General features: G+C 37.9%; 1 protein-coding gene across 3 annotated transcripts in view; it reads left to right on the plus strand.

The window, feature by feature from the left end:
* Positions 1–17994, plus strand: part of TENM1 (teneurin transmembrane protein 1) — a gene marked incomplete at its 5' end in the record, with an annotated part of 652563 nt that overhangs the window by 360451 nt on the left and 274118 nt on the right. For all 3 annotated transcript variants that reach the window (XM_079765170.1, XM_079765171.1, XM_079765172.1), the window contains 3 exons: positions 3309–3410; positions 4788–4982; positions 7831–8031. In XM_079765170.1, coding sequence (XP_079621296.1) covers positions 3309–3410; positions 4788–4982; positions 7831–8031 — 498 coding nt within the window. The remainder of the gene's footprint in view (positions 1–3308; positions 3411–4787; positions 4983–7830; positions 8032–17994) is intronic.

Consider the following 17994-nt stretch of genomic DNA (forward strand, 5'->3'; position numbering starts at 1 on the left):
AAGCTGTCACTTTTCTATGCAACAACCTACTTGTTTTTACCTTATGCAAGTCAGTTTGTTTATTTTTCTGTTGTCTTTTGATATTAGAAGAGAAACATTTCTTCTATAATTCTTAAAGAGAATCCAAGTAAATTTCCAAAAAAATCAAAAGTATATAAATTATTTACTCTAAATTCTCCCTATTAATTTTTAATGTTTTTATAACTTATGTTCATTTTAGTGAAAAGAGACTAAAATAATTGCTTGAACAAATTGAGGTTTTGTGTGAATTTATTCTAAATGTTGCTTATTCTCTATTCATAATACTAGAATCAGTTGATTGATCTTAACTCTATTTGGTCTGCTACCAATAAGGCTCCAGACAGTATTAATAACCAACATTTATTAAATGACTAACATAGATCTACATTAATATATACTATTTTCCAGTAGGATGGGCAGAGTTGTCAGTATCCCCTAATCTCAGTCAGTCTGCTTTGTAACATGATCGTATATGGAGTGCCACTCTGCCCCAAGCACTGCACTAGATGCTTTACATTCAGTTATCTTGTTTGATTCTCATTACAACCCTGACAACACAGGTATAATGACAGTTATAATACAAATAAGGAAACAGAGTCCTGGAATGAGTAAATAATTTGGTAAAGTCTCACAGCCAGCAAGTGGCAAAATTGAGATTTGAGACAACCAATATGCCTGTTTGCAAAGCCCATGCCCTTTAGAACATATTCATTCCATAGATTATGAATTACCTTTAGTTGCTCTTAGGAGAAAACCTGCCAGAAGCAACACATCATCAGTGCAGATGCAGATATGAAGAGGCTTTAGACTCTAGTATAAGAACAGAACTGTAAGCATAGAACTTTAAAATGATTCTCTGCTCTAATGAAGTGATTCTGAAGTAAGTTTTAAAACATAAAAGGCAAAGTTTCCTGGAGGCCAACATAAATAGAAAAACATTCTTTTTCATTACTGGCTATTTATGCGATCCTGCTGTAGCCGTCCTCTTCCTGGAGTCCCTAGACTGTCCCTATGTCTCTGACACCCTGTGGAGATGGCAGCTTCCAATACCTCCTATAATGCCTTTTCTTCTCATTTGCGTTGCTGGTGTTAAGCCCTTTGCAGCAGTGGGCCCAAAGATAACTTTTAGATAAGTCAATAAGATGTAGAAATTTTTATTTATTTTGATAGCAAACTTTATTAAATGTCTTTTCTACAATAGCTACATTCCCATAAGACTACTTCCATAAAGTTGTCAATAGGAACTGCTGTGAAATTAAATTCAACTCTTTTTGCCTTTCAAAGCTTCTTCCATTGGCCTCTTATTAACCATCCAGACAGGGGAAATCTAAATGTAGATTTTAAAACTGCCACTACTGCTTAGTATAAGAAAGTTAGATAAATAGAAAATAGAGAAATAATTGTTCCATCTTAGAATGTAAAAAAAGACTCTGTGCTTTTTTATAATGACCTTTTAAATAAATTAATAACTTTCTGAAAATAACAAAGGTTTAATGAGTTAAATATGGTTAGCTCTTTGTCAAATGTTACATTCTCACCAGTCAAGTTGTAGTTCAGAAATGTCAAGTGTCAATTTCTTATCCAGTTCAGGTGTCTAAAACAGAGATAAAAGAACAGAGCATCATAAACCTACAAAAGGCTAGCTCATGTATTCAGATGGGGTGGAGACGAATGACATCATCCAATTGATAATAGGATGGCTACCCGCACAGCCACTGGATTCATTTTCAGCTTTCTATGAATCCCCTAATTGGACTAGATACCATTTCCTTCCTCTCGCATTTATTCTGCCCAGGGCAGAGCTCCAAGGCTAGATAATAAATTCTCTAACTATGGAACTTTATTTGAAGCATTTGTTCTCATTCTTTAAGGCTTCAATGTAATGGGAACATGCAGGATCACCTGCTGTATTTGTTAGTATGTAGATTACTGGGTCACATTCCTCAGAGACAGATTCAATAGATCTGGAGTGAAGCCCAGGCATCTGCATTGTAAGCACCTCAAGTGATCCTACTGATACAGGTAGTCAAAATGCCTCCATGAAGAAATGCTATTTCTCGACCCTCAATATAATTCTCTTAGTTCAGAGGAAGATGCCAAGACTACTTCATAGGATATCTTGTTTTAATTGGAAATAGCTTATCCAAGTGGAACTAGGTGACGTAGATAATTTGGATTGAAAAGAAAAAACTGGTGTATATGAGAAGCATGAGTTTAATAGACCAGAACATAAAACTAGGAATCCAAGAGTGCTAAGTATAGAAAACTTACCAAAAATAGTAATGAAAAGATTATTTTTAACTACAAGAGTAAAATATGCAGATCATCATACTAGTAGTTCATGGACTTGGAATGTAATGCTATTATGTATACAAATACAGTTTTAAATTAGAAACACTTTAATTTTTAATTAATTTTTATTGAGGTAACATGAATAACATTATGTAAATTTTAGATGTACATTATAATTTTTAAAATCGTTGTCAGAAACTGATTTTTGTATAACTTTATACTTTTTCAATCAGAATACCTGAAGACTTGCCCAAGTTCTGTTACAGTGCATGTCTTTATGGCACCAGAACTACCTATGGGCACCTTTAAAACCTTCTCAATTCCCCTAAAGCCTATTCTTCTCTAAGAATGGATTGAAGGGAAGTTAGTGGCAGAGAAATGATAAGCATTTACAGTCAAGAAAGCATTTCTCAACAAAATACTTAGGTTCCAATGCTTTTAGTGGTGGTGAATTTAATATGAACACTTACTTTAAAAGCCTCCCATTGTCTCTTATTAATGAAAATGAAATACTGATTATCATATTTAAGCTGTCAAGATAGTAGATTAAACATTTTAAAGTGCTAGAGAAGACAATGTCATTTACTACAACCTAAATTTGAAAAATAAAAAGTAGACTTAGTCTTCTGGTTGCATTTTGAAGCCCATTTTGCTTTTAAGAAATGTCCTATAATCCTAGTACATTTTTAACTTTATCACGAATGTCTCATGAGAATATAATTCTTCTAGATTCTTTATGCACTTTATAGATGTGATTGGTTTTTAGTTCCACTCTTGAATAGCCAATTCAGCAATTCCAGGGTGCTTTTAATAATCTGGAACTACATGTGACATCTTATAGAAATCTTTGGCATTTGATTTTAAATAGTAAGTGCTCCATAGACAGCAGAGGCCAAGAATGTTATAGGCCCAGAGTTTTTACAATTAAAAAATAATAATAAGGACTCTGTAGTCTATACATTTGTTCATTTTTTTCTTTTTCTCTCTATTAATAGAAATAATGGATGACTGTTCGACTAATTGCAATGGAAATGGAGAGTGTATCTCTGGACATTGCCATTGTTTCCCAGGATTCCTTGGGCCTGACTGTGCTAGAGGTAATGTTGCTCTGTTATTTCGATTGACTTGGGGAAATGGATGTCATTTGAGAACTCAGGAAGAGGAGGAGGAGTGGCAGTAGTGGTCATGGTAGCAGCAGTAATAGCAGCAACACTGCCCACTGCCACTACCAAAAGTTGAGTACTTATTCCACCAGGAACTATTCTAAAAAGTTTGTGTTATGTCTTTTAATTCCTACTTCCTATCATAGTCTTATGAGGTATATCTGTTATTATCCCAGTTTTATGGGCAAAGAAACAACCTCAGAGAGGTGAAAAAACTTAACCAGGGTTACCTAACAGCTGGGATTTACTAGTATACCTAGATCATCTAACCCAACCGCTACTTGATACTTCTATGTCCTGCATAAACTGATTCATAATGGATGGACTTTTAGAGTTAGGCAAAGTAGTTAATTGTTTATGCACTTCCATGTAAACTGGATGGAGTGGGCAATCAAATGGTCAAGTAGCCTAGAAAGTAAAGACTAGAAAGTCAGAAGTTCAACTTAGCAAACTTGACCATTTCCTAGACTTGCCCACAGTTTAATCCTTGAAAAACTTTATGAAATCACATCGTGTTTTCCCATAGGCTTACAGTTACGACTTTAGAGATGCTTTCTGCTTATTTTTTGTGTTCTTAAAGTTCTCAGTTTGCTAGTACTTTAATCTCAGGTTTCTCAGCCACTTAATTTCTTTAGGATAAATTCTATTCAATAGAGAATTCTATAGCACTTGCTAGGTTCCCAGTCCCATAATAGATCTTGAGGAAGTGGGGGCAGGAGTGAAGATTATGGCTGGTAATAAAAAATAAGACAGAAGATATAGGCCCTGCCCTTAAGGAGTCCACAGTTTCAATAGGGAGACAAACAATGATGAAGCAGAGAAAGTGTTCTATTAAAGGTCTGCACAATGTGTTATGTGTGTAGACATCTCTCCAGCATGGATCTTTTTAAATGTACAACTTTTTAAAGATAGCATTCTGTAAAATGAATAACTCCCCATGTATTAGTTTTTCTGTTTTCCCCTCTAAAAGTAGCATATATCTTCTTGAGAAAGAAAAGCTATAAGAGAAAAAATCTCTCACTTATACTAATGAGGATAATAATTATTATTTAAGTTTATGATGGAATCAAAATCAAATGCCTGAAATAATTTCTCCACTCAGGATAGCTTTATAATTTATCTTTATCTCACCACCAAGAAAGGCAAATTCTGTTTATAATCATAAACATGTGCCTATTTAATACAGGCCATGACAGAAATAGTACAGTTTTTTTTTTGCCTGATGTATTATACAAGAGTCAATAGAGAATTGCTTGTTGGAGATTTTAAAAGCATTATGAGAACATTACAAGTTCATTTTCCAATCTTCAGATTCATGCCCTGTGCTGTGTGGTGGGAATGGAGAATACGAGAAAGGACACTGTGTCTGCCGAAATGGCTGGAAGGGGCCAGAGTGCGATGTTCCAGAAGAACAATGCATTGACCCAACGTGCTTTGGTCATGGCACCTGCATCATGGGAGTCTGCATCTGTGTGCCGGGATACAAAGGAGAAATATGTGAGGAAGGTCAGAGCCCCATTTTCATCTATTGTTTTAGGCTTTTCTCCCACTGAATTGCCCAAGGCACCATTCCATGCTTCTAGTAGAGAAATAAGTTGTTTTAGCAACCCATCAGTGCTCAACATGTCTGCTTTGTACGTGGAGCAGGGAGTTGAAGTCAGGGGAGCTCATGTCTCTCCTGACAGTCTCTAATGTTAACATGAGGCCATGTCTGTGACCCTTGCAGAGCAGTAATGAAAAATGGCATATCCCCCTCATTTTAACATTGTTTCATAACTTGAGAATTTCCATATTGATGATTTTAGGAGTTAATTCGTATGCTTTCATTATTACAGAGTGCACTAGGCCACATCTCACTTTAAAGCACATAATAAAAAATATATGCACATTTGGAACCATTTTATGAATGTTTTCTTTGGGAGTGATTTTTAGTTACCATTATTATTGCTTCATATTATTTATTTTTATATACCTCATGATAAACTTGACCTCCATGCCTAAGGAATCACTAATGAGTTTCAAGGAAGTGCCTTTATATTAAAATTCACTCCAAAAGAGCCTTTACATACAAAAGACATATTTTGAAATGGCAATAGTTTTATCATTTAAAGAGACACATTAGAAAATAAGTTTACTAGAAATCAGGCCTTTTTCATGCTACATTCCTCAAATAAGACTGATTTCAGAAATAATATTAAACCATTACCGTGGGAGAGGGTCTCATCACAACTATTGTTCAGGAAAGCAGCAGCTGAAAATGCACTATAATTGCTTTTTAAAGATGGCTCATTAAGACTATTACACAGCATTCTAAAGGGTTTAATCTCATTCTGCTCCATGAGCAAGCAAGAGTTTAGCTTTTCACCTCCCATTAGCAGTACTAGAATTTTGGTGTGAAGATTTTTATCTGTTCCAATGAATGGCACTGGGACTAGTCTAGGCACCCTAGTGCCTGAGTTACTTTTGGAAATTGTTTGTATGCTATCCAACTGCAATCATGATATTTAAGTTGTAAATTCAGATGCTATATGGTCACACTTATTCACCCCCCAAAAATGGTGCTATCACAACATCTACAATTTGCCAGGAAAACTAACCTAAGGAATTCAGACCCTTTTATTTAAATTACATAAGCAGCTGAAAAAGGATATAGTGTTCTAGGCATCACTAAAAAAAATTGTAGAATAACCAAGATAGCATGGAATACCATATTTGACACTGTAAACTTCAAATACAATATTAAAAAATGTTTTAAGTCAGACATCATAGACCAGGAGCAGACTGGCTAACCTGGGCTTATAGATGGGCCTTGTTTGATTCACATAATGGTGGTGGTGTTTTTGTTATGTAATGTGACATATTTGCCAAAATTTAAATAGAGAAGTGTCATTTAAAAATCTCTATTTCTAGCCTCTTGTGAACAACACAAAAATCTGATAACCCTGGGCTCATATTCCTACATGGTGGCAATCAACTGGAGCTAAGAAGCGGCAGCTTCCTTTAAACTGCTCTCAGTTCACTCCCAACACACTCCGTTTTCTTACATCCAGCCCATATCATTCATTCCAGTTTGTCACCTGCCTGGCCCCTTTAGCCATGTGACCTTATGCCTGATTTAAGCATAACTTACCTATTCATTGAACGTGGCCTTTTAATAAAAGAAATTATATTAAGTTAAATATTATTTATTCAAAGTATTATATTTTAATATAATTAAATTGCCTCCTTCTAAAATTTTATACTTTGGACTTTTCCTTTCCCTTCAAATAATGAAATAATAGAATGAGGTGTACCTTCTGATAGTTCTTTGCTGATTAGCTCAGGTATTGAAGCATTGTGCTAATGATCCTGAGATCATGGGCTAATTATAATGGCAATTACACTAAATATATGCTTGTTTAAACTTCCTCTGTTCTAAGGCCACACCACAGCCTAAAACTAGGCCAGTCTTGCAAATGGTAGCAAATTGTATCCATCTTTTTCCATTGCTGGAAAAGTAATTCAAAGCATACATCTGCATCATGGTAAATTATTTTGTTTCATCTTATTTGTATGGGAAGACTAAAAGTTTGAAAATTAACTTTCCCATTTTCCATGGTGATTGAATTAAAAGCATAAAACAATTCTCCCCAAGGCAAGCATAGGAATCTACTTCCAATACAGTTTATATATTTGTCCAAAAATATATATGTGTTGTCTAAAAATTATACATGTGTTCAAAAATTTCCATACTCACAGAATCACAGGCAAAAATAATTGAGTCTGTGATATTCTAAAACAGTAGAAACTGTCCCTGGGTACTGATAGAAGGAGAAGCCACAAGAAAAGAATTGTTTAATATGTTGCATTTTCAGTGCTTCAGCAGTCACTTCGTCAATACCTTGAATAATTCAAACTTAAAATATATCAACTTCTCTAGACACATCAAGTAAAAGGCATTTCTGGGAGCTATGATTCCAATTTCAGAAAAGACAAGGAAGGACTCACCAAAAATTCTTGTGTTTTTTTGTTTTGTTTTGTTTTGTTTTGTTTTTTGCAAAGCTGAGGAATTCCTATCGAAGGTCCTCACTGATCCACTCACCCATTTGTGTGGGAGTACTACACACTACTAACAATGTCACACAACATATGTGTGGTTTCCTTTTTCTAAATTTAGGATGCAATCTTTATGCTATCTAATGATATTTTTAAATGTTAATAATCTGGTTTGAACACAGTGTTGACCTGAGTCATAGGATTGACTAATTAAAACAGCAGAAATGGCATGATATTAGGAAATCAATGTGAATATCTCGATGTCATATAATGGCCATACCTGTTCATTTTAACCTTTCCTCCTTTCTTGGGCCTTCAGAGGATTGCTTAGACCCAATGTGTTCCAGCCATGGCATCTGTGTGAAAGGAGAATGTCACTGTTCTACTGGTTGGGGAGGAATCAATTGTGAAACTCCACTTCCTATATGTCAAGAGCAGTGCTCAGGACATGGCACTTTTCTTCTGGACACTGGAATGTGCAGCTGTGACCCCAAGTGGACAGGATCTGACTGCTCAACAGGTACATTGAAGTTGTCTCCTTCCTCCACTCCCAGGTCTTTGCCTTAAGGTAGTACTCTGTATGCCTTTTATGAGTCGCAAGGGGCTTCTAGGTGTTTCCTAGGCTAGTATTTTACTGGGTTTTTATATACAACACTAGAGGCCTGGTGAATGAGATTCGTGCATAGGTGGGGTCCCTAGGCCTGGCTGGCGATCAGAGCTGATCAGGTTCCCCGCCTCCCTGCCTCCTCCTTCCCTCGCTGCCCGAATCTGCCGCTACCCACCCCTAGTTCCCCATTCCAGCCCAGGGCCCAGGCCCAATCTGGCAGTTGGGACCTGCCAGCCAGGGGGAGGGGCCAACTGCCACCAAGGCAGGCGGGCAGCGAGCCGATTGGGGCCTGTTGGCTGGGGGGAGGGATGGGGAGAGGGACCCAGGAGGTTGGCAGCTGGCCCCAAGGAGGGAGCCGGCTCTCAACCACCTTGGGAAAGGGGCTGCATCCACCGCCACCCACCCCTAGTTCCCCGTCCCAGCCCCAGGGGCCAGCCCTAATTGGGCAATCAGGGCCTGCCAGCTGGGGGAAAAGACCAGGAGGCTGGACGGCAGGCCCCATCGGCAATGGGAGCCTGTGGGCTGGGGAAAGCTCCTGTATTGAGCGTCTGCCCCCTGGTGGTGAGTGTGCATCATATCAACCGGTCATTCTGGTCATTCCAGTCGTTCCATCGTAAGGGTCACTTAGATACTGCTGGGTTTTTTATTGTATTTTTCATTGTCATAGGTCTGTGCTAGAACCTCTGTCCTCATTCTGTATTCTCCTGCAATTATTTCCTCCATCCCCAAGTCTCCCATTATCAGTTCTATGCAGATTATTTCAAATTTATATTTCCCCAAACTCAAATAATCCTTCATTTCTAACAATCTGCTACATATTTCCACTGGGTGTCCCATCACTTAAAAACACAACTTAGCCCAGGAGCTCTATTTATATATTGCCATATTGTTGCCCAATTTCTATTCTCACAACTGTGATTTCATTTTCATATTCCCTTCGGCAGTGATGGCGAACCTATGACACGCGTGTCAGCACTGACACGCATAGCCATTTCTGATGACACGCGGCCGCTGAGGCGGCCGCATGCCGAGGATGAAACATTTGCTGCTCCTGAGGATGAAACATTTGTGGAATAATGTTTTTTTCCTCAAAGTGACACACTACCCGAGTTATGCTCAGTTTTTTGGCCAAGTTTGACACACCAACCTCAAAAGGTTGCCCATCACTGCCCTACGATAACATTATCCACAGTTCTCCATTGTCCATAGATAAACTTCAACTATCCTAGCCTCTTATTACAAACTATTTCAAATTTCTGTCTCCAGACTGTCTTCTACTTCTGCTTTCTGCATAAATACTTCCATCTGCTAAAGTAATATGTATGCTTGCCTTACCCCTAATACGTCACACTTTTCTCTGTGCCTTTTCCTCAGCCAGGAATGCTATTACCTTTCTATCTATGAAAATCCAAGCCATCCAACAAGACCAAGTACAATTTTTTATCAATTATTTTTTTAATTTTTCAATTACAGTTTACATTTATATTATTTTGTATTAGCTTCAGGTGTACAGCAGAGTGGTTAGACAATCATATACTTTACAGAGTGGTCCCCTGATTTTTCAAGTGTCCAACTGGCCCCATACATAGTTATTACAATATTATAGAGTATATTCCCTACAATTTGAGATATTCTATAAAACATTTCCTGATAACATCAGTAAGATCCTCTGAAACCCTATGATACTCAGTGCTAGAGAGTAAAAAAGGCATCGTGCTGTAAGTATTTGTGTACATGACTTGTTTTTTCACCTAAACTGAAAGGAAGGGATCATTCTTTATAACTTGTCTTCTTATCCTCAGACCATATGCTCATTAAATGAGTAGAATTACTAAATGATAACTCCTACAAAGCTTGTGCCTATTTTTGTTAAGGATGTGAAATGACATGTGATAAACAGGAGCTATAAGTGCTCTGTGAGACATTCTGTGCCACTGAATTAGCTCATGAACCAAAAAGTCTGCAATCTTGTGGTATAAACAGGAGAATCCCTCTGTTAAGAGAATTCATTCTATATATACACTTAGCAAATATATGTGTGCCTACTATGTGCTAGGTGCTAGAGATATAGTGGTGACCAAGATGGTCATGGTCCTTGCACAAAAGGAACGTATAGTGTAGTGGGGAGGCACATTGAGTATGTCAGAGGAGGGTTACAAAAGGGAAGTGATTGGGCCTTATGGAGCTGTATAGTATGGCTCTAATCTGATTATTATTATTATTTTTACTAAATGTTATTGAACACATTCCATTCTTCCATATGTCAGAATAGTTTGGCCTAGAGCTTCAAGTTTAAAACAGTATTAGTATTAGAGCACATATTTGCATAGCAGTTATATATTAGGCATTATTCTAAGTGTTGTACATATATGTATTCACTTAATCTTCATAACAACCTAAGAGATAAGTACTATAATTATGCCCTCTTTACAAATGAGAAAAGTGAAGCACAGAGGTTAAATAACTTGCCCAAAATTACCCATATAACAAGTGTCAGAGTTAGAATTTGGACTAAGGTATTCTGGCTTCACATTCTGTGTATTTACTAGTAATCACTATACCATACTGTCTGGCAAGGAGAGACAGAAGTAAACAATGAACAAGAAATGTACAACTTTCTGAAACATAAGGAAACTGAGGGCCTGAGAGGTTAAATAACTTGTCCAGAGCCATAGACTTGACTAATTGCAACCCTGAAAGTAGAGTCTCAGTCTGGTGATTTTTTTTTCATGTGTAACTTTCTTTTCAGCTCTCCACCCTCATCCCTACCAAAGAAAGAAGGAAGAGTTAGACAGGGAGCTGGGACTACTGTGGATAGATTATTTTACTGAAACAGGAAAGTTCAAGGAGAGAAAGGATGTAAAATATCAAGTACATGAATGACCCTGGTCTAAAGCCACACTCATCTATTCTGGACCCAGTAGAAAAAAAGAACACTAGAAGCATCTCTTGCTCAAAGAAGTATAAGGGTGGATAGGTATGAGCCAAAACTCAGCAGCCTCTCAGGCTAAATGATTACTAATAAAAACTACCAACTTGAAAAATAGGGGAAGGAGATGCTTTCCAAATCTCCATTGTCATGGTAGGAATAGTCCTTCTGTGATTTTTAATCTCCTCAAAGGTTGTTCCCACAGAGTATATTTAACTATCAAGATGATCTCACTGTGAAGTCTTTTAATTGAGTGCGCTCAGTACAGGAAGCAATTTAACAGTTGATTCTTATAATGGATCATGTCATTTCAAAGGTGGATATGCTCTTTGCCATTGATCATTTTCTTCTTCTAAGCGCATGAAACTTAGCTGTTAGCATGTTAACCGTGCTGCTATGATACCAAGGGGTCTGCAGTGAATGGTTTACTGATTATTTGCAGTCTTTTTACTAGATACACTGAGTATTGTTAGGGGCACTTAATTGATACTTGATATAGTCTTCTTTAACCTGAAGGTCCCATGGTACTTCACAAAGGTTAATTCATTATTCTTTAAAAAATATCTCAAGAGGAACACAATAGAAGCTTGTTATAACATGGTTTAGATTCAGATATACCACAGGTCAGATCATGCTCTCTTAAAATGTAACTTCTTGCCCTGAAATCTCAGTAATACATTTAGCCTATACTGAGGATATTGGCAGTAACCTCTGATATCAGCATTGTAAATTGCAGCTACTGTATTTCTTTCATAAAATCTGACTTCTCTTGGTCACAGTCTTTTAGAGGAAACATAAAAGCGGAGTTCAGAGCGTTGTACTCCTTTCTTCTTGGTTAAACTTCCTCTCAAATCTACTGTTATTCACAGATGACTGAGTGAAATTCATAGAAGGTAAGCACTCACATAAAGAGAATAATTCTTCCCCTGGTCTACTGTGATCCCCTCTTACTATACTATATCTTAGAAATGGATTAATCAGTTAGAGAGATATGAAATATTAGGCCTAGGGGTATTTCTGAACTCACTACAGTTCTCGAACTTCATTAGTTCTGGAAGGTTGTTCAATAAGTGATTTGTTCAAAAACCAAATCATTTTTTCCTATTAGAAATAATGTAAATGGAATTAATTTCTTCCAAATGCTTCCCTGTTTTAACTTTTCTTATATACAGTACATGTCTAATGTACTGTTTAATCTATAAACAAACACTTCTTTTCTTAAATTTATCAAACCACCCCCTACTAGCCTTAAATAAATCACTTTCAGCATTCCTTCCAGGGCTGTCTTTCAGGAAGTCAGCATGCTGCATCTTCATTTTTTCACATATCACTGCTTCTGAAATGCTGTCAGGCTAACTGCTTTTTTGTTTATACAAATCAGCAACAGTTTTTCTACCTCTTCAATTGCTTGTGATCATTGTTTCTTTCACCCTTAACAACACTAACACTCTTGATGGCCTCTTTATGTTTTAAAATTTTACTAATCAACCATTTTGCCAGCAAAAAAAGCAAAGAAAAATATTCACAGCACAATTTTCTGAGATGTTAACAAGCAAGGTTTAGCAGTAAATTGAGTCACATTCTCTCCTTTGTTTGTGGCCTGAGAGATGCTTTTTGTCATGCTGATATATCAGCATGAAAGGTTTGTCAATTCCAGAACCTAAGTTTGATTCAACATTATTTCCATAAACAACCAAATTGCTGGAGATGGGAGAGTTCCAAAACTGAGGTTTGACTGTATTTGCAATACAACAGAAATCATGACGTACTCCCAATTAAAGCCAGGTGCTCTAAACAGGGTTAGTTCCTGAAACTCCCATAAGGCTTTGGTATAAGGATATTTGTTTTCATGCCATCCTATGACATGTGGCCATCTTGTTTTTCCATTAGAGAGATGACTCTGTATGTGTGTGTGCATTCATAGCACAGTGACCTTGAGTAACTCGCTTAACATTTTTGAATCTCAGCTGGCTTGTTTTTGAAATGTAGATTAGCCAAATGGCCCTTGAGGCCCCTTACAACACTGAGATCTATGATTCTTGATCCTGTATATTAAGCTGTTGACACTGATTATGAATGGTTTGTGGATACAGTCCATAAACTCTCTTAACTCCATATTGTTTATGGTGAGAAAATATTCATTATAAATTTGTTTTGTTTTCATTATAAGGACATTCACATTTTGATATATAGACCATGTTGCTTGAGAATTTAATATTCTTTATAGCAATACACATAAACACATAACATAAACGTGTGTGTGCATATATATATCTTCATTAAAGCAATGTCTCGTTATGTTTTTAAGTGTCCCCTAATGGATGATGATATGATCTACTAATAAAACAGATAATTAGAAGAGGAACTTGTAAGAGGCTTGTATAATTGTTGTTGCTGGGGAAATTTCCCTTGATTATACAAATACCATATGCTTTAAAAACATTATTAATTTTCCATTTTATTGAAAGTGCCAATAATCACAATATTATTATCTGACTCTACATGTCTATCACATACAACACATCACTTCCTCTGCAATTCCTCTGTGTGATTAGGCCATTTGAAAAGATTAGTATGTATACTGTATTTTTTTCTATAGACATTACAGTAAAGAAGCTTTGTTCAAATGCAATGCACTTGCTACTCACACAAATATGTAGCTATTCACCATACCATTGAAGAGAAAAATCCATTCATATATAAAGTACCTAGAATTTAACAACTTCAGTTGAAAAGGCGTAATTAATGAGGCCAAATTAGAAACTGAAGATTGCAGGTACTTTTCCATATTTAATTCTGGACACAGACCTTAATTCTTAGCAACAGTAGCTGAGTTCTCAGAAGAAATATTTCTATTAGTTAGCAAACAATGTTATCAAATCATAATGCTTCAGATTGCCTGGACTTAAAGAAAAGCTGAAATATAGACAATTAGTCATTGAAACATTTGGGAGGTTTTTATAGTGCTTTTAGAGCATACAAACACAAAAGGCTTATGACTAATTCCTATGTAGGCTTATTTATCTTTAATTTGCTATTTGAAGTATGACAACTTCTGATCAAACTTATTTTAAAGTAACTAGAGGCCCAGCGCATGATTTAATCATGCACCTGGTGCACCAGCTGGCTGTCTGTCCGCTGGTGCCCCAGGCCTTCCGAAAGCCTCCGGCGCGGCGGAGGCTTTCGAAAGGCCTTGTGCCGGCGCAGACAGACAGACAGCTCCCCCCGCTTTGGCTTTTGATCGCGGGGGAGCCGGCTGGCTGTCTGTCCGCCGGTGCACCAGGCCTTCCGAAAGCCTCCGGCGCAGCCATGACACAGACTGAGCTCGAGGCGCCACTGGCGCCACGAGCTCAGCGTCCTGCTGGCCCAATCAGCTACCCCGGCCACCCTGAGTCCCGCCCCCTGCGCCTCCTGCTGGCCCAATCATGGGCGTAGCGGAGTGATGGTAATTTACATATTACCATTTTATTATGTAGGATTCTTGTTTCTACTAAGTAGAAAATAAAGGGTATGCCTTCAGATGATACTTATTTTGATAAAATAAACTCCTGCTTAAAGCATAGTGGTGCACCATTAACAGCATTAACTCTAGATTATTGAATCAGTAAGTGAAGTTCATTGGTGGCACTAGAACTACAACCCACAGCATCCTTAGCAGAATCCCAAGTCAAATAAAGTTTGTAAGACTGAATCTACAGAAATATCTTTGAGAAGTAGATATGAAATGGGGAAAAATCACACTATTATCATGATTTCCTAGCAACATATCCTATTCAGATGGTTTTCTATCCCCTAAGCCTTTTATTCTTATTGTTCTCAAGTAAAAGTAGAAAATAAATCCCAAAATATTCTCAGATTCAAAAATCATTTATCTTTATAAAAGAGAATTCATTTAATGGCCATAAGATTGTATACATAGTGAGGTGATTCAAAGTACATCAAATATAAAATGTTTTCCTGTTACATCTTTTACATTTTGTTCTGAGACAATAAAAACCACACCTGTTATATGCCATCATTAGCAGGCAGCAATGCAAAAATCCAGTGAAACTTTTGATAATTTGACAAGTTTGAACTAACAGGAAAATTTGCAGGTGCCTCTCTGTAAATCTGAGCTAACTCTACTGACTATGTCAGGACATGAAAGCTTTAAAATTGTTTTTCAAACCAGGGACATATATTTTTTAAAGGTGGCAATTATGAAGCAAGAAAATGTAAGTAAACATGAGTGAGAGGATGCGTGATCATTTGCAAGGTTAAAGTACAATTAATAATAAGGAATGCATGTGGACAGACCAGTTGGAACATCATCAAAAAAAAAAAAAGAGGCAAATTTGTTTTTCTCTTTGAAACACATTCTTCTTATTTACTCAACCTCTTATTTTGAACCCCAGATTCTTCTGCTATTTGACATTTTACTCAATTCATGTTTAGCTACGTGAAATGAAAATAGATTCAGAAAAGGGGAGATCTGAAAGATATATCTGACCCTTTTAAATGAGATACTGTAGGAAAAGTTGCCACCTGGGTGCCCACCTCTACACTGTGACTAACTTACTGCCATTCCAGTCCTCTGAGAGAGAAAGAGAAGGTAGAAGGGCTCTATGTGGAGATAGCTGAGAGAGGTTGAAGGAAGCTAAAATTTAATTTTGTAAAATTGGTAGCCAGGACATGGGAGTAGATCAGAATAAATCATCCCAATCCTGCTTGCCAAAATCAGATGATTGGAGATAGTGAAGAGCACACCATATATCTCCCCCAAGTAAATCAAATGATACTTTCATTTCTGTAATAGAAATATCCTCCATTTATCTGATGGTTTTACTTTTTTTCTCCAAATGCTCACATACCCATTTTCTTTATTTCATTATTAGGCCATAATCGTGTCATTATTAGAATTTGGATTGCATATTGAGCTTGGATGATACAAAATACCTGGAGAACTGTTTCAGAGAATTGATTCATATATATTATTTCCAGTCATTGGAGAGAAGGAAAAGAGAGATAAGAATGACAGATTAGTCCTTAGTTAAAGTTTAAGGAAATACATTTTTACGTAGAAACCTGATAAATGGAAGCTCATAGAAATTCTGAATGGGTGCTTCATCTGTTGTAAAGAACGTGGCTTAAATGCGGGCTTCCACATTCCCAGTAACCTAGCAAAAAGTTTCTGGTACTCTCATAATATCCATAAGCTGGGTAACAGCTTCCTCATTTTATTGTTGAAAGAACTAATTTCCTGTGTGACACTGGACAACATACTTTACTGTGCATGCTTCAGAGTTGAGGCTGGCAACAGAATTCACAGCCCAGTGTGCTGTCCTACAGGTCACTATGGATTAATTTTTTAACATAATGTTAACGTAAAAAAACATTGAAACCTGTAAAGAATTTTTGTGACTTTATTTGAGCCAAACTGTCGACATATGCCAGGAAGCAGAACCTCAACGAATTGAGATAATGCTCCGGAGAATGGCAGGTTACATTTGTATTTATACATCGTAATCAAAGGAGGGACATAGGTGGGTTACATGAAATTCATTGGTAATAGATTAAGGAGGTGGGGAAAACCCCTGGGATTGGATAAAAAGTGAAATGATGGACACATACTTAGGTGAATGAAGGAACAATTAACATGAGATAATGAAGGAATTTGTGGTATCTGTCCTGGCGCCCACCACATTTGGTTGTGCCCCAGGAGCTCCAGAAAAAGGGAAGGTACAAGTTACCCAGACATTTCAAGGGTAGGTTATCATAGATGCAAACAGACAGATAGGCTCAGTTAAGGTAAAGGTTGACCTTGTCAGTGAAGATACTGGCCTAGGATGTAACTGCCCACCATAACTGTGTTTAGTTGAAGTTTAATTTCAGGAGAAACCAAGATGGCGACATAGGTAAACACCTAAACTGCTGCCTCTCACAACAATTTCAAAACTACAACTAAAAGACAAAATGGACATCATCCAGAACCACAGGAAGGCTGGCTGAGTGGAAATTCTACAACTAGAAGGAAAGAGAAAAGCCCACTGAGACTCACAGGAGCTGTGGAAGGCAGAGGTACGGAGGTGCGCGTGCGCAAAGAGGGCTGACAACTGAGTACGTGGCTGGCTTTCTCAACCGGGAGAGTCAAAAACTACTGATTGCTCTGAACTCCAGTTCCGGGTGAGACTCTGGGGACCCAGACTCATACAGGGAGAAACTGGACTGTTTGGCAGTGGGCAAAACTCAAGGGCGGCTTTCTCTCAGAGATGCTTACAGCAATTACCTTGGGACACTGAGAAACAGAGGCCTTTTAGGGCAGGGCTGACCTGAAGCCATCGCTGTTTGCCCCACCCTGTGATCCCGCCCCACGAAGCCATAGCTGTTTGCTGTGCCATGAGACTCCGCCCCATCCAAGCTGAGCACAGAGGCTTTTGCATATGAATGGCCTGGTCCTTTGAATTTTAAACTTACCTACAGCTGAGTCAGTGAGACCCAGAACATCCAAAAGAAAGCCAAAGGCTCTGCAGCAGCTTGCATTGCTTCAGAGCTGGGCCTCATCTGGGCACCTCCAAAACCCAAACAAAGAAAAGGAATCTGCAGATCTTTCCATAGCTCCTGCTGGGTGGCTTCAGGCAGAGGCTAAATTAGCACCTTCTTGGAGATCCAAGAGCCAGTGTACCCAGGGATCAGAGTGGAACCATCCAGATTACAACTCCTCAGATCCATAAAGGACACACTCAGGGGACAGACTCAGTGAGCACCAAAGCCCCACTGAAGCAAGTCTTGTCTCATAAGGGTGTCTCCAGCACAGAAGTTCTGCCATAGTAGACACAGCTGATCTTCACAGCTAATTAGCCTGGAGGTCAATTCCCCCCAGTGATACCAACAACAATGAAGGCTTAACTATAACAAGACTGTGCACACAGCCCACAAAGGGGTCCACCAAGAGTGTCCACCTCAGGTAA

The sequence above is a fragment of the Cnephaeus nilssonii genome, assembly GCF_951640355.1.
Source record: "Cnephaeus nilssonii genome assembly, chromosome: X".
In the NCBI taxonomy this organism is placed as follows: domain Eukaryota; kingdom Metazoa; phylum Chordata; class Mammalia; order Chiroptera; family Vespertilionidae; genus Cnephaeus; species Cnephaeus nilssonii.